A 26,895-nucleotide genomic window follows, 5' to 3' on the forward strand; every position below is an offset into this window, starting at 1 on the left:
TTTGAAAGACTGTTCACACAGAAAGAGAAATGTTCATATGTATTATTAAATAGGAAAGATAGGTTCTTTAAATTTTCTAAATACCTTCTATAATAAGAAAAAATCCTATAACCCTATACAAGTATTTATGTAAAGCAAATTGTAGCTGAATTAGTTGGACTAAATGCAAATTTCCTAATTCTAAATTGCCTGGGAAATCTTTAAGAAAAATATTCTCAAAGATACCTCTCTTTATCTCTTACCAAATTCATTTTTATTAGTATGCTTCTAATTCTATCATTTAAACCTTTTTCTCTTTAATTACATTCTTATTACTCCACATTATTCCCATCCTCTTACCTAACTATAAAGTGGTTCATAATGCAAAATACATAAATATACACATGATAGTAATAATATTAATAATACCACTCTAAAATTTATATACAGTTAAATGGTTTGCAGATACTTTTCAATATCATCTCAGGTAAATCACCAACCACAGGGTGTGACAGGTAGACTCCATTTTATAGAGGCTGATGATTTAGGTAAGGAGACTGGACAGCAAAGTCTAAACTGGAAACCACACCTTCTGACTACAAATTCAGTCCTCTCTCTTACCTCTTTTCTATACTTAATATAAGAACTGGTTTTCAAAATAAAATATAAGATTATACTTTATTAAAATGTATATGTGTGATATAGTTGGGTAAATAATTGAGCTGTCAAATTAAACTTAATAAAGATAATATTTCTAAGACAACAGACTAGAGTAGATAGAAAGAATTTTGGGGGTGGAGGTAGATGAGGAATCTTTAAATTTGGTACATAACAAAGAAACTCCTTTTTTAAAAACAATATTGCCACATTATTTTATATAGTTTATAATGCATTGAGTTGCTTCAGACCCACAAATGTTACAAAATTGGTCAAAGAAAAATGGGGACCAGAACTCAAGATTCTCAAATTTACATACAATGATCATAAAGCAACTCTGTTTATTTGTAAAGGAAAATTAGTAGTTTTTAAAAACGCAGCAATAGTTCAGGAAATCTAATACGTGATGTTAAAATATGAATATCTCAAGATGCAAAATAATCAGAATAAAGGTGGTTTAACGAAAGGTACCAATCAAGAATCTTCTAGTCAGCAACAAGTACACAGTCTCATATTTAGTTTAAAAATCTGGTATATTTTCCCTGTTGTATGGTGGGTAACGCCCTTCTATCACCATACATTAGAGGGGACACATCTATGTATCTAATCATATTAGGACATCACAGCATTGCCTCCAGTTGTAGACAGCAAATATTCTTCCCTAAGGGTCTTCCACTTACAACCAGTCCTAAGACAATCTTGTCTGTAGTGTCTAGTATAACAGTATTAATGCCAAGTGTTTGCCAGAATGTAGAGCAATGGCAACTCTCACACTCAGCCACTGGGAGTGTAAATGTGATACAATCACTTTGGAAAACAATTTGGTGATGTCCAGCAGCACTGAAGCTGTGCATAACCTATGACATGATTTCGCTCCTATCTATATAACCTAGAGCCATACTGTCCAGTACAACAGCCCTAGCTGCATGTGTCTACTGAAATTTAGGTTAATTAAAATTCAATACAATTTTTAAAATTTAGTTCCTTAGTCACAGTAATCACAGTTTAGGGGCTCAACAGCCACATCTGTCCAGTGGCTACTGTACTGGACAGGGCAGATATAGAACACTTCCACCACTGAAGAAAGGTCTTTTATAAGGCACTGCTCTAGAGAAACTACTATATGTGTACAAGAAGAATGCTGAAGAATATTCATTTTAATACTATATGTGATAGAGAAAGATAAAAAATGTAAATGTCCATTAGTAGAAGGAAAGATAAACAACCTGGCACATCCATGCAACGGACTATGAATGAGATTATGAACAGCCAAGTGATGAGTCTAATATGTATAAGGTAGAGTTAAAAAAGCAAGTTGTAGAACAGAAGTGGTGGGTGTAGAATACATTTTCTTATTCTCTATATTGTTCTGATGTAGCTATTTCAATAAAAAGGCCAAGAAGAATTACAATGTAGTGGAGTTAAAGAGCTCAAGCTAGCCGTGTGAACTTGGGCAACACTGAGCTTCATTTTTCTCCACTGCACAACGTGATTAACAGTGCTAAGAAGTGCCCTGGGCTGCAATGAAAATTAAACAAGGTAAAATATGTGAAAGTACTCTTTAAACTATAAAATGCTATGAACATAATAGCTAATATTAAGTAGGGCATAAAACTACAAACTGAAAATTATCTGGGAATTTTACACTGACAAAAACTCCTCCTTGGGTAGGCAGGATTAGGTGGGATGTGTTTTTATGTGGCACACAAAAAATTACAATTTCTTAGTTTGTCAGTGATACTCATTTAATCTTGCATAAGCAAGGACTAGAGGTGGAATCCTTTCTGCAATTTAATCAAAACAGTACAGACAGATTAAGTAATTACTTCAAAAATACTCATCAATTATAAAAATTTTGACAGCAAATACAAATAAGTATTCAGTAAATATTTCTGAATACTTACTATATGCCAGTCAAATTCTACATGTTTTGCATGCATTAATTTATATAATCCTCAGAACAACCTAAGAGGTAAGTAGTAGTATTCCTACATTACAGAAAGGAAATTGAGGCAGTTAAGTACCTTATGTTGGTCAAGGACAGTTGGCTAGTGAGTGGAAAAGCTGAGACTTGAATCCAGAGTACCTTATGTTGGTCAAGGACAGTTGGCTAGTGAGTGGAAAAGCTGAGACTTGAATCCAGGCAGTCAGGTACCAGAATTTGTGCTCTTTAAGTATCTATTATGTCCTTGGCACTGTGTTTAATCGTCCAAATATAGTACAAACCTGATCAAAAATACTCAGGACCTCCCCAATTCACGAGGGCAATGAAGCACAAATCTTTAACCAGAAATTCAAAGCTTCCACAGTCTGACCTCAATTACTTTTCCCCACCTCTCTCTCATTATGCCCCTGAAACCAATCCTCTGATACAGAAAGAAGCCTGCTCAGGTCTCTAAATGTACCTGTTTCTCTTCTTTGACCCCTTATTTCCTTCTACCTGGCATATTTGCTATAATTCAACATATCCCTCAAGGGTCTCACCTATTTCTAACTCTTCCATGGAGATTCCCTCTGGTTATCATAGCACCAAAAGATTTCTCTATGAGAAAATCTCCCTAACTTACCATGTATAATCAAAATTGATTAATTACACAAATATAATTAGGACACTACATGATCGTAAAACAGCAATGCTACAACAAGAAAATTCTGAGGACATCTCTGTTAAATAAATGTACATACCGTCAAGGCATGTGCTAGTTGCTTTCCAAGGTTTGGGATTAGAATTTTCTTTTCAAAAATTTTCCCTTACAGAAACTTAATCTCATGAGATGAGATTCTAGAAAGATCTCCATTAACTCTAGGATTGAACACTATCTAGATTTAATTTAAACAGAAATAATTTAAAAATTTAAAACATTATATATTACTAGAATTCCACATATAGTATTTTATCCCTGCATTCAGCATAATGAATCTGAAAATAAATCATTACCTATTTCACTCAGGAAGGGAAACACTATCATGCCATTCCTAATATGAAGATTTTTTTTTTCTTCAGGAAAATAAGAACATAAAAATATTTTGCCCTATCTTATTCTCTAAAGTATAGAGATATTTTTATTTACTTTGAGCATCAATTTCTTAACATGGCAAGAAATACAAAAACTGATTGATTTTGGTTGATTAAGTATCATGTCATAATAACACAGTGTTGACTTTAGTCAGCAAAATATGAACTATCTGACCAAAATATTTAAGTTATACTGATTAAGAATATATTTTATATAAGCTTGAATTGATACCAGAGAGCAATTTTCTTTTATAATCTTAAAATATGATAAATAATATTACTCTACAGTATAGTTTCTAAATACATTACCCTTGGACATTTTCTAAGCTATAATTAATTCAGAAAAGGAAAAGGGAGAATTAAGGCAACATATGAACAATCTAACAATGCACATTTGACAGTTTTTATAAACAGAATAATAACCACAAAAAAATTTAACCTTTAGTATCTATGCCTCTATACCATGACATTTTAAGAAAATAACCTTGTAATTGAAAAGAAAATGTTGAGCAACAGCAAAGACAAACATATAAAACATGAAAGTACAGTTACTCAAAATAGGGACTCAAGACCACAGTAAAAATTCAGAGAACAATTATGTAGCTTTTAGATTTTGGTTACAAAATAAATATAAAAAAAAGTTTGGTATCTTTCAAAGGGAATACAAAAGAAACTGATTTAGATAAGATGAAATTTCATTTTACCTATGAATTCTTCAAATTCAAAATTCTAGTTCTGAAAAAGATATGGTCAGAAGTGGGGTAAGAGCTAGGAAATATTTTACCAATAAAACTGAGACATGAAAGTGGTGGAAAAAAGGGATATTTTTCACACCTTAGCATGTGTGTTGAAGCACAAGCATTCAAAATAAAATTTAGGAACTGAGAAATAATGAGGTTAAACAGCTCTTAAAGAGATGCTACAAAAATGACTCCCAACCTAGCTGGTGATGAATTTTAAATCTCTTTTCTTAATGTGAACACCGTAAAGTATTCCTTTAATATATAACTGTTTATATATAACTGTTTATAGACAGAAATGTGTTTTCTGCTTTAGAGTACCAAAAAGAAGAAACAGAATATACCTTCACTAAGAGTAGCTGCTTCCAAAAAGAGGAGGCATTATGATACTTACTTCTAAGCATCTTTTCTATCAATAATTTATCTAACAATTGCCTACTACATTCATTATGTCAGTTTTATTTTTTTTTAATAAATTTATTTATTTATTTATTTATTTTTGGCTGTGTTGGGTCTTCGTTTCTGTGCGAGGGCTTTCTCTAGTTGTGGCAAGCGGGGGCCACTCTTCATCGCGGTGCGCAGGCCTCTCACCGTCGCGGCCTCTCTTGTTGCGGAGCACAGACTCCAGACGCGCAGGCTCAGTAGTTGTGGCACACGGGCCCAGTTGCTCCGTGGCATGTGGGATCTTCCCAGACCAGGGCTCGAACCCGTGTCCCCTGCATCGGCAGGCAGACTTTCAACCACTGCGCCACCAGGGAAGCCCTCAGTTTTATTTTATTATGTATAAATACTCCCTTTCCCAAATATTCACATAATCTGCTATTCATATTTTGTATGAATTAATAAACTCACATTGATATTAAAATACAGAATTCTCATTCAACATTAACATGTTTTTGAATTATACATGATGTATATCATTATCTTAACATACTGCAAAAAATACAGAAGAATGTGCACAAAACTACTGCATCTTTTTTTAAAAGGCCAGCTGAGTGAGTAATTAATTACAAATTATTGGTGAAAGGTCTTACTTAAATTTTTTTTTATTTTGTACACTATTACGCTTAAAATTTAATCAGGATTATTTTGATCTTGAATATTAACATCATAAGCCAGGGCCTGAAAATGACTAAGTCACAATGACAATAACTTTAACTTACAAAACTAGTGAAACATTCCTTACAAGATAAATACAGATACACTGTATTTCATATACTAAGAATATTAAAATTTAAGTGAGTTCTGCCTTTATATTTTAAATGTACCATATATTTCTTTATCAAGAGAAAAAGGCGTTTGAAAAAAATCAGTCAATTGATATACTTTAAGCATAAAGATGATTGAACTATGTTCCATGAAGGTTCCATGAAGGTAAAGACTGTGTATATTTTATTACATTTTTTGTATATAGTGTAGCCCAACATCTAGCAAATAGCTAGTAAATGGTAAGCATTCACAAAGATTTTTGAGAAAATAAATAAATGACATAATAAAACTGATTTATTATGTAAAGAAGAAGAACATCTTTATTATTTCTATATTATAGAAATACCTGGTTGGCACCTAGTACATGCCTGTACTCTTAGTCAAATTAGTGTACTAATGATACATCCAGCACCAGCACTGAGAGAGAAAAGACAAATACTGAAAATATTTGGATGCTCATATGAAAGGAAAAGATTAAACTGGTTCCTCAGATAAGTAAACAAAATAACCCTCAACACACACACACACCAGAATAGAGCACGTATTTCTTTAGAATTACCACTGTTGAGTGCTAAATGATGAATGGGTGAGCTAATGATATCATACTAAAAATAAAGTTTAAAATATCTAAAAAGCAAATATAAAGGTTATAGAGAGGATGAATACGAAAGAATAAAATACTGGGTTGGCCAAATCCCGAACGAACTTTTTGGCCAATCCATTACCTATTTTCATATATTTTATACTGAGTGAACAGAAAAAACCCTAAAAATATAAAACGATATCTTAAGATTTAAAGATATAATGGATATAAAACTGCCATTTTTTTCTACTTTTTAAAACTGCAATTACAGTGTAAATTAGTCTAAAAACATCTGGAATATATCCATAAATAAGAACAAGAAAAACAGTTTCTCATATACCAATAATCACAGGTAACTACCTTTGACAATTTGGTGTGTAACCATCCAGGCTATTTTCCATTCACATGTAAACATGTACATAGATAAGATCATACTACACATGCAGTTTTTAAAACAGTTTTGTTCACTTAACAAATATGTAAACTACATTTCATGTTAATAAATAGGCAACCATACCATCCTTTGTGATGGTTACTTATAATTTCACTGCATGGATATATCATTATTCTATTAACCACTCCTCTACAGTCGAGCACTTAGATTGTTATCAAATCTTTGCCATTATACTATATTAATTAGCCCCTGTTGCTCATTTATGTTTAAAACACAGCCTAAATCTACAGCCGATTAGCACTCAACTGCTTTTGAATATGTGATCTCAGAAAGGTAAAGAACATGTGTAATCATCAACTTTGTTTCATTAAAGGTATGTAATATTACTGATAGCTATTTTGTCAATACTTATTTTTACTGCCTGTAAGACTCACACACCCAGGAAAACTACACTATAAAACTAGATATAATGTTCAACATGGTTAATATAGTGAACACTGCTGTATGTTACATATGAAAGTTGTTGAGAGAGTAAATCCTGAGAGTTCTCACCACAAGGAAAAAAATTTTTTTTCTTTTATTTTGTATCTATATGAAATTATGTATGGTCACTACATTTATTGTGTAATCACTTCATGATGTGTGTACGTCAAATCATTATGCTGTATACCTTAAACTTACATAGTGCTGTATGTCAAATTATGTCTCAATAAAACTGGAAGAAAAAAAATAATTTTTAAAATTAAAAAAAAAAAGCTAGTTTCCATCTTGAACTTTATATGCTCATAGGAAACTACGGGAAGAAAATGCTCTAACACTGAATCATCTCTTTCATGAAAATCAGTCTCTAGGAGGATTATCCAATTATGAAAAATAAATATTTTAATGAAAATGAGAGGTGGTTATTCAAAAGAAAACAGCATGCTTAATTATAATAATGCTGCTAGGTACAGTTAATGACCCTATACACTAAGGAAGGTCGAACTTTAATGACCTGGACCACACCAAGGTCACAATTGGTAGCAGAACAGTGATCAACATATAAAAGCCACCGAACACATGAATGGAATTACAGTACATAACACATCAAACATTTTGGCCTGGTGCTTCCTTCCTCTAATCCTACTGGCAGGAAATGCTCTACATATCCTTTAAGGTGACCATACACATTTAAAAGTAGTCCCTTGTTAAAAAAGCTCTTGGATACTGCAATTTTCTCCAAAGAGAAGAGCAACTTCTGCTCAGCACTGTTGCACTACATTTCTACTTGCAGCACAGAAATGGAGCTCCACTGATGAGGTACTGTAACTGCATAATGTAATTTCTTCTCTGAAGGGTTAAAAGCATAGAAAATAAACCTGTAAAAATAGGTTTTCACATTTTATATGATATAATATCAGGCAAGTTGACTCATAAATGTTACAGATTTGACTATTTTATTATAGATATATGTAAATAAAGTTAAATATTATATAAGTAAACATGTTTTGACTTATATCACCTTATAAGTTAGATTTTCACCAGAATATATTTATGACACTAAGAATAAATTTTAAAGGAATATCTTTTTAATATGCCTACACTTAATTGGAAAATGTACAAATGATTCAGTTACACTATTCAAAATGAAGACTATGAAGTTGGAAAAAATTAGTGACCAACTCAGACTGAAGGATAACTTTCCCAGGAGGATATCTGTTGTGGTATGATCTAGGATAGAAAAAAAGCATTTGATTTTATTGTTTTATTCTACATCATGAATATGTTTACAGCATAACGTAATGCTGTTTACCAGAATGACAGAATATTAGTAATTACTGTATATTTCATTAATATCCATTCCGTCACCAAACTGAACCAATGACATTGTAATTCTGTAACTATGCATATTATTCTTTTCCCTAGTTTTTGGATAGTTCTTAAAGTTTAGTGGGACTATACCTCAGTTTTATCAGGTGTTATTTAAAATCACCTGGAAATACTGAGGTTGTGCTTCACTGAACATGAGCTTCGTGACTTCTATTCAGAACTTAACTGGAAATGCCAAAGACATGCTGTCCACAGTGTGTTTGATAAGCTGACATGGGACAGGGATTCTTTTCACTGTTGTGTCAGTTTATCAAACCCATACCTGGACGACAGTCAATTCAGTTAGAGAACAACAGAGTCCTGGAATACAAATAATTACTTCCTTTTGAAAAGCAATATACTATATAATGTACAAATGCCACAGACATATGCATATGACAATTTGCACTAAATAACTGTGGTAATAAATAAAACTCATAGCAATTGGTTCAAAAGCTCAATTATAACCAGAGTTATTAAGGTATATCCTTCATCAGAATTTGATGAATAGAGATGTTTATTAATAAAAAATTTAATATTCATTCATGGCACCTTTATTTTTTCCTTATACTCATTAGTGATTTACATGGAAAATATCATAGTGGATGAATATACAATTTGATATTAAGGTATGACTAACTGAAGTTAAAAATTGCTTTTTAATTTTGATCAAAATCATTAATATCTTGAATTGTATGATTTGACATTGACTTGACTATGTCAAGTAGACTTATAGATGATAAATTATGTTGAGAAAAAAGTTGTCACAACTTAAAAATTCATTTTAACATTTACTTATGTCAAAACTAATCTATGGCTATAGAGGTAAGAATAGTGGTTATCTTTGGAGCTCAGGGTACTGGATAGGGTGGGAATGAGGAAAGTTTCTGGGGTGTTGGGTGGTTGTAACATGGCTACATATATATATATATATAAAAGTTCATCGTGCTTTATACAAATAATTAATGCACTTTCCTGAATGTTAGTTATAACTCAATAAAAAATAGATATGAAAAAAAAAGTTCAGACCAGTAAAAAATTAGCTTTGTGCTGATTTATTTTTTATCTATTTTTGCAATCACATTTGTATTTTTCATTACCTTTGTCAATGTGGAATGATTTTCAGGAAAGTTTTTGTTCACAGATCAATGCTAGAAACGACGGGCAAGAAAAGTATTTCAGATTGAGGAAATACCTTTCTTCAGAACAGAGGATGCACAGATTCCAAACAGCCAATAAGTATTTCTACTATATAAAACAGTTAGAATTATAGTTTATTTCAGGGCAGTGACCTAGTGGACACATAATAAAATAATAAGTAAAGATAAGTATATTTATTAATAGCTATTGTTTAAATTGGTACTTTAGAAAATAATAATTTCCTTTATCTCCTATAAAAATTACAAGGATTTTAGGGCTTCCCTGGTGGCGCAGTGGTTGAGAATCTGCCTGCCAGTGCAGGGGACACGGGTTCGAGCCCTGGTCTGGGAAGATCCCACATGCCGCGGAGCAACTGGGCCCGTGAGCCACAATTACTGAGCCTGCGCGTCTGGAGCCTGTGCTCCGCAACAAGAGAGACCGCGATAGTGAGAGTCCCGCGCACTGCAATGAAGAGTGGCCCCCGCTTGCCACAACTAGAGAAAGCCCTCGCACAGAAACGAAGACCCAACACAGCCATAAAAATAAATAAATTTTTAAAAAAATTACAAGGATTTTGGTGTAGTAGCATCTCATTAGTGGTTAGCAAGTGCTCTTACACAATGTGTAGAGGTACTTTATTATTAGTCTTACATATTAAATGAATGCATAGATGCTTGCTTCCTACCTTGCTTTCTAATTAGCGTCTATATTTGTGGAGGGGATAAGAAGGGCTTGGCTGAAAACAGCCACTAATTAACAAGGGTAAAATGGGTCTTCCTCAAATTGCAGTTACAAAGCGGACACTGCAACTCACATTTACAAGTTTCTTAAACTCAAAGCTGGTCAAAGATTTTTTTATCAATCAATCATCTATCTCTCCTGTTTAATCCTTTTAGAACGTTGAGCATGGTACATTATATGAATAACTATAAGAATAAACATGCAGGCTACTCTTTATTTACAAGATTCAATCTTTGTTATTAATGAGGAAAAAATGTAATTCTTACTTTACATCAGACACTTAGTAGCACAATGTTTTACTTTTTTTTAAAGAGCTGTCTTGTATGTCAGTGGTTCTGGTGAACAGTCATCATATTCCAGAAACTCTGAAGATGTATCTGGAAGGTACACAATGCTTTCTCTCAGGTGAATTTAAGCCCAGAAGTGTTTAGGTAATAATTTCACATGATGTTAGTGCCTCATTGAGAACACACAATCAGGAATGCATATAATAAGATATTACATATCCAGCATACTTTACATAGCCAGAATGTATCTAAAATAAGTATAAGATAGATTTTCCAAGTTCAGGATAAAAAATTGTTAGGATGTAAATCCAAACAAATTCTATTATTCTGTAGCTTTTTTCCAACAAGAATTTCTAGAGGAAAGCATCAAAAATATCAATAAAAGAGTTAATACATTTAATATAACATTCTAAAATTTATGACAGTAGAACTTATAGTCATTTTCAACACCAATATTGAGGTAGATTTTGGCGGCAAATAGAAACACATTCATAGAAACCTACATCCTGCTACAGGAAGCCACAAAAGACGCAGTTACTTTGGTGAAGGCCAAACATAAATCTAAAGCCTTCACACTAGATCAACTAAAGAACACAACAGGGACTAAAAGTCTGCCAACAGTATTTTCAAACAAAGCTTTTAGGCAAGTTACTCTAAATACCTACTATCCCAATCTCTTTGATTTGCTAAAAGGGAGTTATTTGAAACCAACACTACGCATTACAGGATTAGGGACATAACGTCACTAGATATGAAACATGCCTTGCCAAAAACCAACACAATGGTTATTTTGAGAACATTTATATAGAAAGAAAATTAGGAAGAAATTAATGGTTGGGAGGGAGAGGGCGTAGTTTTGTAGAGATTTGTAGAATTTAATCTTTACAATGTATCTGGGAACTACAACTCAGTGTTAAAGCACATGATAAGCTAGGTTTTATGAGAAACTGTAAAGACACATAGAGGAACAATACCATATCTTGAGCTGCACATTCATCAGGAATAAAGAAAGGTCATATTACTATTTCCAGAAAAGAATAATTTTCCTGTTTTGAAATAAAAATAATTTTTCAAAGCATACTGCACAACTGTTAATGATGTTAAGCTCATCTAAAGGATGTTAGTCTCATCTATGAATTTCTGTAGGTCATATGCTTCAATTGTCAATTGTTTGGGCCTACGTAAATTGTTGAAGTACACATGTAAAATAAAATTTAAATATTAAGTTAATCTCAACCATGAATTTCCTGGTCACATCAATTTAATGTTAGTTCATACTGGGAATATTAACCCTTTGAGAAGTCAGGACAACCATAAGAAGGTTAAAAATTACAAAATGATATTGTTAATGTTTTAATGTATGAAAGAATTGTGTTGCCATCTTGGATTGCATCAAGGTCTATTTATTTAAAACCTTTAACGAGGTACTTGATTCTTGATTTTTAGTAAACTATGATTTAAAAAAATCTTAGCACAGTGATTATACATCAAAGTCAATAAAAAATTAAAAGACATTTTATAGTAGTAAAAAAAAAAATTCTGCTTAGTTTAACAAGCTTCCAGTAAAGCTTCCATTTAGGAAACGTGCATTTTTTTGTGTTGAACATTTATGCTTCTGAAATATTACTCATGAAGTTAATTTTTATAATGAAAGTTAAAATTTCCCATCAACTAGATAAGAACAAAGCATGATTTTCCATTCTTCCTGTGTTGATGGTGTCACATCAGGTTCACAGTGAGAAACTGAGAGGAACCACTGTTGCAAAAGTTGCCCATAAAAAAGCAATAAAGAGACAGAAAACAAATTGTGTATATACTGCTGGAAGAACTCTACTAATGCAAGTCTTCTAAGAGTAAAAATGAATCAGCTCCCCTAACTTTTATATTTCTTTAAAGGTAAAATTCCATGAATTAAACTCCTACAGATAGGGTACACCTGTCAGAAGCCTCATTTATAAAAGATGTCTAAAAAGTTTGCCAAAGTTACCATGGAATTTTCATATAATGCTTGTGGACAATTTTTAAGAGAATGAAATTCTCTATGGAGAAAAGCTGAAACCCAATACTAGATTCAAATCTATTAAGTACTGAAAGCACTAAAAAGGATTAGCAAATGTCTACAAAAAAGAAATGGCTAAAAATTCAACAACTGACAAAGTTTTTAAAGAGCTATGGGATAAATTAGTCACAGATAAAATCCCATAAGGGACATCAGAAGACCCACAAATATTTAAGGCATGAACCAAAAGCTATAGGCAGAAGTTCACAAACGTCCAATTAAAAGAAGGATATAGTTTCCTCAAGTAAAAGATGAAAGTTAAGAAACTTTGTAATTAAAAATACTACAAAAGCAAAAAGTTCTGTTTTTAACATTTTAAAATTCTTTTAACAAACATAATATTTTGGAAAGAAGTATAAACTAAATTTTATTGTTACAATCACTAGTTTATTTTTTAAATCTTTTAGTATAGGTATTAAAAGACTGAATTTTTAGACCATGTGAAAGAGCAATGATATAGGGAGACAACATGTAATCTTAAATGGCTTCCAAATTTGTGCATCTAATTCTGTAAGCCCTATTTTCAAATACGTAGCTTAAATACAGTATTTCTCAATTGCATAGGATTAGAGAGAAAAAGCCCAAGTTAGTAGAAACCTTCATAACATACATATTCAACTTGATATAATTTTGGTGTAGAAAAATACATGTGAACAGATAGTACGTAGTTGTTTTTAAAAAATAAAATCAGTATTTTCTTCAACACAATTTAGAGAAAAATGATATGTAAGAATAGTCTGGGAAGAAGAGAGAATTATAACAAAGAAAAGAGAATTTTAACATCTCTTTTTCTTTCATAACTCTGAGATAGAACTAGAGTAATAACTAAATTATACTGAGGTAAAAAGAGAAAGATGTCTCTTATGAAATAAAAATCATAAAAGTATATTGAGTTCATTAATCAGCAAACCTATGTTAATATTTATATCTGGTCATGACCCACTTCAGACCTTATAACAGATGTGAGAAAAAGCCTGATGATGATCAAAATCATTAGCTAGGTATGCAAATGGGGAGCTATTTTCTGTAGATCTAATGCAGTATTAAGTACAACCTAATGAAAATTCTTTTAATTTTCAAGTATCCTCAAGGACTGAAGACCTCAAACACTAGGGTTATAAGAGTTTTTACCATAAATTATGGCTATAATATCTATAATATTAAGTCCATCTTAGCTTAGAATATTTTCCAGAACCTAAGGAAAATGCATTAAAAATGTACTAAACTTGGTACCTAATAGTTTTTTTCAGTTTACTGTTAACAAGAAAGTTGTTAGAAAAAAACTATAGCATCTAAACAGTAATAAAATTTAATGGAGTATGAATGTGAAATTTCAAAAAAATTAAGTTTCAAACTCATACTGGTTAACTAGAGTTAGTTAAATTAAAGCCAGTCTGTCTTAAATTCAGTTACAGGCAGCATGTAGTGGTAAAGAGCATGGGCAATGGGAATTGGTTCTGTTCCTTATTTTATGTGTGACCCATGAGAAATTATTTAATGTCTACAGATTCAGTTTTTTGTCTTTAAAATACAGATAATCCTAATACCTGACTCTTAAAGTTATTGCGATTCATAGGCATTGCACTGAAAGCATCAAGCAGAATCCCTGACACAAAGAAAACACACAATAGATGTTAGCTATTACTGCTGCTACCACTACTACTTCTGCTGCTGCTACTATTATATTACAATTATAGAAATGTAGGTCAGACACTAGTATAGAAGGCCAAAGAAATGAGACATTACTTCTAAGTGAACTGATTATGAAACGTTTTAAAAAGAGAGCATGAGTTAAGTGACACATTAAAAGACAGATGTGATTCTTAAAAAAAATTTAACTGACAATGCTGAACACCAAAGGAAAAGAGTTTTAAAGAATCCATAACTGCACCAATGTAAAGATTTTATAACAAAAACTCTTTGAAAGGCTAAGCTGGAAGAAAGCTTTATTCCAAGAAAGTTGAAAATTCATACATAAACAAGGGCCATAGAAAAGGACTTACTAAGCATTACTGGGGTAAATAAAATACTTAACTTGAACAAGTGTCTTATGTAAGAAAACAATTAGTGGTAAGATTTGAAATCCAGCTTGAGGTCAGATCATGGAGGAAGATGCACGTTGGGTTATAAGACAGGGATTCTACCATGTTAAAAATTGAGCACTATGACAGATGTTAAACAGAGCTGCCATCATCAAATATGTGGTATGTTAAAGCCAAAAAAGCCTACAACATTTTAATTCATACAGCAGTGTTGAACTGTGAATCACTTGGCCTTTGCAATTCAAATGGTAACAGACAACACTTGAGCTATAATAATTTCAGTTTCCTATTGTTACTGATCTATTTGTTCCCACCCTAGTAGCTATTTCACTGAAGGAAACTCCTTTCACATTTTCTCAGGTATAATAACGTTCTGAAGTCTTGGTCACAATAATATGTTCTACAAAAGTTAAGTTTTCACGAAGCTTTTTAATAATGGAGAATATTCTGTTGGTTAGAGATAAAAAAGTAGTCTTTAAAGAGTCTTCTGATCTATGCCGTCTTAAACAGTTAGTTCCAAAACAGGCAAATATTTCTGAATATGATGACACTGAAGGATGTCCACAACATATTACTGAGTTTAAAACAAATCCAAGTTGCAGAGCAATATGTCGAGCACAATCCCATTATTTAAGACAGAGACAGTCACACACACAACACACATACATACACACACACACACACACAAGTGGTCTAAAAGAGTGTCAACCTAACTATTAACAATGGCAATAAAGTAAGGGAGCAATCAGCACTCAGAGTAAGCCTTGGAATTCCATTTTCTATGCACACACACTTTGATTATTTATTTTTTTTAAATAAACACTATATTACACTTTTATTTAAAAAATTTTAATAATACTGGTTTATTAATAGATTAAAATAAAGGTAGATTTGATATTTAAAAAGTCATTCTACCAATTGACTTGTAAATTATTTTTTATTCGTATTTTAACTTTTCATATTTTAATTTGATAACAAGATGACTGAATAATGATAAACTAAACTGTAAACAATTTTTTTTAAAACTTGGAATACAAAAAAATTTTTTTAAAGGTACTGAAAATGTACTGAAAAAGTGATATATTTTACTTATATAGCCTCATGAATAATTAACGTTAACATTTCTATTCCCTTGGCTACTTTTAAAAAGAAAAAAATTTGAACAGAATTAAAGAACACTTTTCTCTATTCCTTCCTGTGAAAACTACAAAACTAGATGGAACTTCTGGAATCATTCTTTCCTCGCATAATAATTTTCAAAAGATGCAGGACAGAATGCTATAAGGACACTTAAAATAAAAATGGGACCATGGGGCTTCCCTGGTGGCGCAGTGGTTGGGAGTCTGCCTGCTAATGCAGGGGACACGGGTTCAAGCCCTGGTTTGGGAGGATCCCACATGCCGCGGAGCAACTAGGCCCGTGAGCCACAGCTACTGAGCCTGCGCGTCTGGAGCCTGTGCTCCGCAACAAGAGAGGCCGCGATAGTGAGAGGCCCGCGCACCGCGATGAAGAGTGGCCCCCGCTCGCAGTAACTAGAGAAAGCCCTAGCACAGAAACGAAGACCCAACATAGCAATCAATCAATCAATCAATAAAAATAAATAAATCTTTAAAAAAAAAAAAAAATGGGACCATGAAAAAAAGTTTAGGGCACAAGTTCATAACTTCTGATTTTGCTTATTTCATCAATCTAGGCATTGTGGGAGGTGTTATAGACAAAGTAAAATTATTAAATTATTAATGTTATCAAATCTAGCAGAGCTTCACAATGTAATTTCACTGACTCAAATGATGTGGTTGAGGTTTTAAGTTCCATGGAGGGAGGTACCATGAGTTCTAGTCAAAAATATCTATCGTTGGCATCAAATACATTGTCGGCACTCAATAAATATCTGTTAAATAACTGAAATAATTAATCAATGTATATTTAATAAATAAATGAATTAAGGTAATGAATGAATTAATGCATGCAGACATGTAATGGAATGGCATAAATGGCTCAAAGATACCTACTGTCCTAATGACTGATATAGGGCTATTTATTCTATTTCTCATATGGAAAGCTATTTTTGAAAAATTATTTAAAACAAAAACCAAGTCAACTACTTACAGATAGAATTCAGGATCACAGTCAAAGAAATTTTTAGAAAAGGCTTAGGAAGAGAAATAATATAAATCCAATGTAATTTTTCTTATAGCAGTTATCCTATAAAATGGTTAAGATCCTGACTGAGACCTATTTCCATTTTTTAATAAACAATCGTAAACACTATAATTAATGAGCTGCAGATAATGTACCAGAATTTGTAGAACATAAAGTTTCTAAACAATATATAATCCATTTATATAAGAAAAGAATAAGCAAATTTATTAAATTCTTAATATGTTTAAGTTACAAACACATTTAAACATTTTAATTATACTTCTTTATAATCCCTATATTATTGTAATTTCCTTAAATCAGTCTAGCATAGGTAACTTTTTAAAAAGTCTGCCTTTATAATCGTTTATCCTTAACTGTTTTTCCTGCTTCTCTTTTAGCTTGAGACAAGAACCTGAATCATCTCTCAGGAAAAGAGGTTTTGCAAGATAAAGGAAAAATCTTAATATTAGGCCAGACTGTCTGTGCTTCAGAACTTCGGTATAAGTCAGGGAAATGGTTGAACACATCATAGAATAGGAACATCTCAGATTGAGCTGAGAGTCAACTGGGAGATTGTCTTGTCCAGGAACAAGCAGATGTAAGATAGTTAGATCAGTAGGCAAGCAGGAAGCAGGTAAAGAGCATAGATGGTTAAGAAAGGAGCTCATGACTATATACAGCTGGGCATGAACACTGAATAAATACGTTATATATGTTCTGTTGTTCTCTAGTGGATCAGATGTTTTTTTAGAAGAAGAATAAAGTATGAATTCATATAAGGTGTTAGTAACTTAATAAAAGTTTTATTATTTTACATTTCCTGAGTCAAAGATTCTAAAAGTAACAACTATCAACTGAAAGTTTGTAAAAATTATGAAGTTAAAAAAACACTCCACTGAGTGATTTTGTTATGGAGTGGGTGGGAAAGCATGGGAGTGAAGGATACTCACTTTTTGTGGTAGAGCCTTTCATAATGCTTGAGTTTTTAGCATTAAAATTATTAACATTTATTAAAAATGTATTTTTGGGGCTTCCCTGGTGGCGCAGTGGTTGAGAATCTGCCTGCCAATGCAGGGGACACGGGTTCGAGCCCTGGTCTGGGAAGATCCCACATGCCGCGGAGCAACTGGGCCCGTGAGCCACAATTACTGAGCCTGCGCGTCTGGAGCCTGTGCTCCGCAACAAGAGAGGCCGCGACAGTGAGAGGCCCATGCACCGCGATGAAGAGTGGCCCCCACTTGCCGCAATTAGAGAAAGCCCTTGCACAGAAACGAAGACCCAACACAGCCATAAATAAATAAATAAATAAATAAAATTCTTTAAAAAAAAAAATGTATTTTTAAAAAAATCCTCTTTGTTCAAAACTTGTAAACCATTGATCTAATTATGCTACACAAGGTGTGGTCCTTGAAGCAGAACATCGGTATGATCCAGTATCAGTGTCATACCCAATCACTCTTGGTAGAAATGTGGAATTTCAGGCCTCATTCCATACCTCCCAAGTCAAAACCTGCATTTTAAAAAGATCTCCAGGTGATCTATATGCACATTAAATTTAAGAAGCACTAGTCTAATTCAACATAAATCATAACCCTCTCTAAGCCTTCCATGTAGTTGATCAGCCTTTGCTACATCAGCAATGGGTAGCTCAGTACCTCCTGAGACAGTCAACATTTTCAAAAATAAACTCCTGAACTCCGCCTGCCCATCCCCCAAACTAAATCCTCCCACAGTCTTTCCTTCCCTCGGTTAATGTCATCCTTCTAGTTGCTTATGCCACACAACTGAATTATCCTTATCTCCTTCGTCTCAAACCCCATGTGCAATCCATCTGCAAATTCTCTTGGCTCTACCTCTAAAACATCTCCAAAATCTGACCACTTCTCACCACCTCCACAGCCACAACCGTGGGCCAAACCACCATCATCTCCTGCCAAGATTATTGCAGTAGTCACAAGCCCTTGCCCTTCCCTGCCTACAGTCTATTCTTCACATATTGGCCTGAATTATGTGTTCAAATATAAATTGAATCATGCCACTTCTCTGCTCAAACCCTCTTAGAGTTTCTCATTTGATGAAGAAATCAACCCCTTAATAATCAAAAAAACTTCATATCACACATTCAGTTGACACAAATAATAGAAATAATCCTTAACCTTTAGAGATCAATATCAAACTCCCATTGGCTCTTTTGAACTGTGACTTCCTTTGTTTTTAAATATATATTTCACCCCTTTTCTATCTTTGTCTATCTTTAGTCCCTGCTGGTGAGCCCTTCACTTCCTTCTGTAGATAGATATTTAGTAAACAACAGAAGCAGTATTTCAAAACTGGGCATGTGTAAATTATTTTCCCCACAACTACATCTCACTCAAAATAACAGCCAAAGTCCTCACAATGGTCTATGAGGTTCCTCCATAGTGTCTCTCACCTCACAGCCTACTACTTTCCCTGGGCACACACTGTTTCAGCTGCCGTTGGCTTCTTGGGCACACTCCTGCTTCAGGATCCTGTGCTCTCTTGGTGAGATGTCCTCTGATTAGGGCCATGCTGTCCACCTCTAGCTTCCCATTTCCTATCTTCCTCCCTGCTGTACTGCCTCCACAGCATTTCTTATAGTCTAATAGACCAGATTCTTTCTTTCTTTATTTATAAATAACTGTCTCTCTCCTCCATTAAATTTAAGACCAGGGATTTTTCTTTGTCTTGTTCACTGATCTATACTCAATATCTAGAATAGTGCCTGATGCACAGTAGGCTCCCAATAAACATTTGTCAAATAATGACTAATGAACAAATAGTCCCATTTATGATTAGACTTTTATAATCTGAAAGACGTTTATTTCACTGAGCTGCAATTAATGTCATTATAATATCCACAAATTTAATGGTCCTAGGTCTATTCTTAGCTTCAGAAGGAATGACACATGATAAGCCAAGTATTTGAAGAATGGCCGCACATCAACTAGGAGTTTTCTCATCTTCAAATTTAAGGTGTTCAGTTATTTTGGTCTTCCTGTTTTCCTTCAAAGGTAATATGTCTTTTTTTTTTTTTTTAACTGGCTGCATTTAAGATTTTTCTCAAACTTCAGGAAAGACAAAAGCATCTCATCTCTCCTGAGATCTGTCTTAGGCCTTGAAACCTGTGTTGGGGGATGCAGATCCTGTTGCATTTTCTCTGTCTTTGCTCAACATCCTGCCTCAGCCCGTCAGGGAGGAGTCTCTTTATCTTCTATCTTTGATTTTCAATCATTTGAACATGTACCTAGGTATAGTTTTCTTTGCACTTATCTTGCTTGTATTGAGGATAGGCTTCTTGAGTCTGCTAGTTAATGACTCTTGATAAATTTAGAAAAGTCTCAAGGTCTATCTCTTTAATTACTCATTTTATTCCATTCAATCTTTCTTCTACTTCTTGTACTCTCATTACACGTTAGACCATTTGACAGTGCCCCACATGTTTTCCATTTGTTCTCTTTCTTGCTCCTTTTTCCTTTTCTAATCTTTTTCTTCCCTCTCTGTGCTTCAGTTTAGATAATTTCTCTGAAGCTATCTCTAAGTTCACTAATCCTATCTTTTGCTTTGTCCATCTGCAGTTATAGCTATCCAATGAGTCCTTAATTTCAGATACTGTATTATTCAGTTTTAGGATCTAATTTAAAGAGAGCTCATTCCTATGAAATCTTCAATTTTTTCAACATTTTTCTTTACAGTATTAATAACAATTATTTCAAACTCCTGTCTACTAATTTCAAATCTCAGTCATCTGTGGGCCTTTTCTGCTAGCTAAATTTTCTCCTGATAATGGGTCAAATCTTCCTGCTTTTTGGATATCTTTTTTCTTTTTTATCATGTATCAGACACCATGTATAAAAAGGCTATAGAAACAGAAGTCACTGTTATTTTCTCCCAGAGAAGGCACATCTATTCTCACCAGGCAGCACGGATAAGGGGTGGATCATTTCCATCCAGTCGTGAATTGAGCTAGGTTGGGGTTGGCTTGCAACTCTAACTAAACCCAATTCACCTTTGGATTCAAACGTCTCAAGGGTGAGACGTCCTGTGTTTGTTGCACGCCTTTCCCTACAATGTTGTACTGTTCAATAGAAATATAATGCAAACCACAATTGGGAGCCACTTATGTAAATAAAAATTTGCTGGCAGTTACACTGATAAAAGGATTGAAAAAAACAGTGGAAAACAGTTGTAAGAATATATTTAACTCAATATATCTAAAATATGGTCACTGCAATATATAATCGATATAAAGATTATTAATGAGATATTTTCTTCTTAATTCTTCAAAATCTTCAGTATCTTTTATACTTACAGAATATCTCAATTTGGATTACCACATTTCAAAAGCAGAACAGTCACATGTAGTCAGTGTCTACTGTACGGAACAGTGCACCTCTAGCATGGCTTTGTCTTTTAAGGAATGTGAAACTTTGAGAAACTCAATTTCTTCTTGCCAGCTCCCCTTCCACACTTGACACACAGAAAAAAGCACTGCAGAGGACTGACTGTATGTTTGAGGCTTCTCCAGATTCCAATATGTCACTCTAGCCTACGTGACTGATAAATGTCCCTTGATTTCTATTTCCCACAACAAAATCTCTCTGCTTATAGCCAGATGAGGCAAATAATTCCAGAGCTGAAAAGAGTACCCAGTGTCAAATGTAAAATAGATAACTAGTGGGAAACAGCCGCATAGCACAGGGAGATCAGCTCGGTGCTTTGTGACCACCTAGAGTGGTGGGATAGGGAGGGTGGGAGGGAGATGCAAGAGGGAGGAGATATGGGGATACATATATACATATAGCTGATTCACTTTGTTATACAGCAGAAACTCACACACCATTGTAAAGCAATTATACTCCAATAAAGGTGTAAAAACAAAAAGAGTACCCAGTGTCCACTTACCTAGAAAGGGTGTTTTTCTCTCTGAAATTTAGTTCCTCTGGACCTTTTTGTGACATCAAGTAATATTTTTTTTCTTAAATTAGTTTTGTTGAGATATAACTGACATCCCATAAAGTTTATCCTTTTGAGGTGTACAATTCAGTGTTTTATTTTGTATACTCTCATTTTACTCATTATATATCATTCATTGTACCTCACTACTATCTGATACTAGAACATTTTTATCACCCCCAAAAGAAATCCTATACCCATTAGCAGTCATTCTTTTTTCCCCTCCTAGTTAACACTATTCTAACTTTCTGTCTCTATGTATTTGTCTGCTCTGGAAATTTCATATAGATAGAATCATATAATATGTGGCTCTTTGTGTTTGGCTTCTTTCACTTTGCATTTTTCCAACATTGATCCATATTATAGCATATACTTCATCCCTTTCTATGGCAGAATAATTTTCTATTTTATGGGCATAACACGCTATGCTTAACCATTCATCAGTTGATAAACCTTTGTGTAGTTTTGACTTTTTGGCTATTATGAATAGTGCTGCTATGAACATTGGTGTGCATGCTTTTGTATGGATATGTGTTTCAATTCTCTTGTGTACATTACTAGGAGTTAAATTCCTGCATCATACGGTAACTCTATGTTTAACCTTATGAGAAATTGCCAGTTTTCCACAGTAGATGCACCATTTTACATTCCCACTAGAAATGTGTGAGGGTTCCAATTTCTCCACATCTGTTGCCTTTTATATTATAACCATGCTAGTGGGTGTCATTTTGACTTGTATTTCCCTAATGACTAATTGGGTTGAACACCTTTACATGCGCTTATTAGCCATTTTTATATCTTCTTTGCATATATTTTCAAATCCTTTGCACATTTTTTAACTGGTTGTCCTTCAATTATTGAGTTGTAAGAGTTTTTTACCTATTCTGGATATAAATCTCTTATCAGATAGGTGATTTGTAAATATTTTCTCCCATTCTGTGGATTGTCACTTTCTTGATAGAGTCCTTTGCAGCACAAAAGTTTATAATATTGATACAGTTCATTTTATCTATTTTTTCTTTTGTCCCCCATGCCTTTGGTGTCATTTCTAAGAAACCATTATCTAATCGGAGGTCACAAAGATTTACTCCTATGCTTCCTTCTATAAGTTTCAGAATTTTAGCTCTTAATTGTACGTCTCTGATCCATTTGACTTAATTTTTGTATATAATGTCAGGTAAGGGTCCAATTTCATGTGGATATCCAGACTTCTGAGTACCATTTGTTGAAAAACTATTCTTTACCACTGAATTGTCTTGGCTCCTTTATTAAAAACCAGTTGATAGTAAATGTGATGGTTTGTTTCTGGACTCTCAATTCTATTATTGATCTGTATGTCTACCTTCATATCAGTACTCCACTAGCTTGATTATTGTTGTTTTGTCATAAATTTTGAAATCTGGAAGTGTGAATCCTCCAACTTTGTTCTTTTCCAAGATTGTTTTGGCTATTCTGGGTCCCTTGAAATTCCATATGAATAATTTTCCATATAGAAACTTTGCCAATTTCTACAAAGCCAGCTGGAATTTTGATGTGGATTATGTTGAATCTGCAGATCATTTTGAGGAGTACTGACATCTAACAATACTAAGTCTTCTGATCTATGTAATTGGGATATAATTCTGTGTATTTAGATCTTCTTTAATTTCTTTCAACAATTTTTGTAGTTTTTACAGTGTAAGTTGTATATTTATTTTGGTAAATTTATTTGTAAGTATTTAATGCTCTTTGATGCTATTATAAATGGAATTGTTTTCTTAATTTCACTTTTAAAGAGTTCATTGCTTATTGTTATTGTGAACTGATATTTGCACAGTCGTTCCTTGGTATCTGTGGGGGAATGGTTCCAGGACCCACCGGGAATACCAAAATCCATAGATACTCAAGTCCCTTAGAGTCAGCCCTCAATATCCATGGTTCTGTATCCACGGATTCAACCAACCATGGGCTGTGTAGTATTTACTATTGAAAAAAATCCACATATAAGTGGACCCATGCAGTTCAAACCTGTGTTGCTCAAGGGTTAACTATATATTGATTTTTTTATCCTGCAACCTTGCTGAACTAGTTTATTGGCCCAAAAGTTTTCCAGAGGCTACCTTAGGATATTCTATATACAAGGTCATGTCATCTGCAAAAAGACACAGTTTTATTTCTTCCTTACCATCTGGGTACCTTTTATTTCATTTTCTTGCCCAACTGCCCTGGTTAGAACCACTAATACAATGCTAAATAGAAGTGGTGAGAGCAGAGATATCTTGTCTTGCTCCTGATCTTAAGGGGAAAGCACCCAGTCTCTGACTATGAACTATATTAGCTGTGGGTTTTTTATAGATGCCATTTATCACACTGAGGAAGTTAGAAAAAACAAGACAGAAAGAAGAAACACAAAAGGCAGATTAAAAGAAAGAGGAAGTAAAAACATATGGAAAGGGAGCAGGAGAATGAAATTACTAAATCACATAATCAGGGGGAGGGACTAAACGATAGAAATATGAATTTAAAAATAACTGAAGAGAATTCTAAAGAAATAGATTCTGAAATGCTCTGCCATTAGATAAGTATATGCTTTTGGAAAAACACATAAAAATTCTGTGTGCCTCAGTTTTGTCAATTAGAAAAAGAAAGTAAGGGCATTTATTCTGTAAACATAAAATAGCTATTATGTACTTTTTGTGTACATATTTATATGTATTTTGTGTGAGGCAGGATGTAAGGCACTGAAGATCTAAAGAGATAATGTACATTTTTAGACTTTATTTTTTGGCATTATATTTCTATATTCTATAAAATAAGTCAAACTATTAAAATAGTGAAATGGAATGAAAAGAGATACAGGGAAAGAAGGTAGAAAGTAAAGAAAGAAAAAATATGAAAAGGGAAAAGGTAAACAATGAAGAAAGATACAGAAAGGGAAGGAAAAATAAGGTCTGAAAAAATATAGAGAAGTGAATAAGAAGAGAGACTGAGGGAAAAAAAGTTCAAGAAGGACAAAGGGGAGGAAGCAATGAAAGGGGCATAGGAGAGCCACATCTCCACAAATGACTGCTGAAGAGCCAGAAAGGGGAAAGGGTAGAGGAGGAGAGGAAGTATCTTAGTGGTTCACTTTATTGATGGTGATAGGGTCGTTTAATATGAAACATATTTCTTTCACCAAAAGGAAATTAGGAAACTCTTTGAGGACTACTTAGCTCTGAAGTGGAAAAGAAAAGATAAATATATCTAAAAGAATTTCCAAATGTTAGAAAATTAAATTGTTTTCACCCAGAAAGGATTCTGCTGTAATCCTTTCTCTAGATACTGAGGAAGTCAAAATATGAGTTGTGATTTTGGCTCTGTCATTACTTGACTAGAGACAATTATCCTTTTGACTCCTCAGTTTCCTAATCTATAAAATAAGGAAGTTGGATTAGATGATTCCTAAGGCCTACGTCAGTTTTGACATCCTTAAATTTTACATAAGTTAGCAAAATAAAAACTTATTTAAGGGATGAATACTATAAGCTACCAGAAAAAGTAATACAAGAAAGAAAGCAAGATATACAATTCAAAGGCAAAAAATGTCAACACAAATAACAGAAAATATTGAGAAAACAAAATACCTAGGTCCACTTAAAGTAAAAATAGCTGTCATCCTCTAGGTGGTAAATGCATTACAAAAATCAGAATCTTTCTTAGCAGTAACATTTATTGGAGAACAGTAGAAATTTATTTCTGATAAGAGTGAGAGACTACAACATCTGAAAAACAGACCAGCAGGAAAAATAAGACACTTGTTCATCTGTATTTCTGTGACTTTTCTCACTTGGCATTATTTGCAACTGTACTTTTATGTCTGGCAGCAGTGCCAACTTCAGTACGAATGATATATTATTTTTATCATGTTGATTACATGTGTTCACCAGTTTAGTTGTCCATATATGCTTGGTGTGGTTTGCAAATAGTCAGTGACAAAATCCAGAGCATGGCATTTTCACAGAAAGTGTTTACTGTGAAATTTCTCCTTAGAAGTTTGCTTTTCTTTACAGCTTTGATCCATATGACACGCACAGTCCTACATTTCAAATAATGGCTTATAGTTAAGTTAAGAAAATGCTTCATTTTGATACAATATGACTATATTAGGATGTGGTAGTTCTAGAGAGGACCTAATTTTCTCATGTAATTAGAAATTTGGTCAAATTTAAAGTCTGCTAAAATTTTCCAAACTGCGCTTCTTCAGTTTTATGGTGACTTGGTACTTACATTCTGTTATTCATCAACACTTCACAGAAATACTTGATTTGTCTGAATGAATTTAAAAACCCACAACTGAAGAAAATCAGAAAAACCTGGTTTTAAATATCAAAAGATCCCGAATGAAAAGTATTTCTACAGGCCACACTGAGCAAGTTTTATTGATCAGTGTACTTCTTTGCAGTATGAAATTGTTGCAAGATTGAACATAAGAAAATAAACTTACTGGTAAATATCTTTCCTGAGGACAGATCTGCCAAGGGGATTGTCAGCCTGGGGAGCCATAGCAACAGAGCCAATCTTCAGAACCATGGTGTCTTCTTTTGCTGCCTGATTAACTGTAAAAGAAATAGATTCATGAGGTATACAGTAGATCTGTATGCAACTTCAGCTTTAAGGAAAAATTTTTGAATAATGGGATAGACAAATTAAGATAAGACCATAAATGAGGACAAGGAAAATTTTGTTTAAAATAGAAATAGTTAATGCTTTTCTTAGCTATTTCCTTTATATCCCAATAAGTAGTTCTCTGTATAGACAATTAAAATGGCAATGAAAAAAAACTCCACTCAACATGAAAACATGTGATATTAATTATATATAAGTAATATTGAAGCAGTATGTTTATCTAATTTCATGATCTGATACTACTACATCTTTCTCCCAAGTGATTTTCAGCCCTGGGGTTTCAACACTGCATTGTTGTTTACAAATATATTGAAGGATATCAGAAAGGCAGTAACAAATTCTCAAAGTTACTTGAATTTACACAATTAGTAATAATTAAATACAACACACACACACACACACACACATACAAACACACAATAGCACTTTAGGCTGTAACA

The 26,895-nt window shown here is 33.4% G+C and overlaps 1 protein-coding gene across 12 annotated transcripts in view; it reads right to left on the minus strand.

Moving 5' to 3' along the window:
* VPS13B (vacuolar protein sorting 13 homolog B) overlaps positions 1 to 26,895 on the minus strand; it is a 765,850-nt gene that overhangs the window by 313,189 nt on the left and 425,766 nt on the right. For all 12 annotated transcript variants that reach the window (XM_082364176.1, XM_082364168.1, XM_082364180.1 and 9 more), the window contains one exon: positions 26,274 to 26,385. In XM_082364176.1, coding sequence (XP_082220302.1) covers positions 26,274 to 26,385 — 112 coding nt within the window. The remainder of the gene's footprint in view (positions 1 to 26,273; positions 26,386 to 26,895) is intronic.

Source organism: Balaenoptera borealis, assembly GCF_965194805.1.
Source record: "Balaenoptera borealis genome assembly, chromosome: 17".
Taxonomy (NCBI): domain Eukaryota; kingdom Metazoa; phylum Chordata; class Mammalia; order Artiodactyla; family Balaenopteridae; genus Balaenoptera; species Balaenoptera borealis.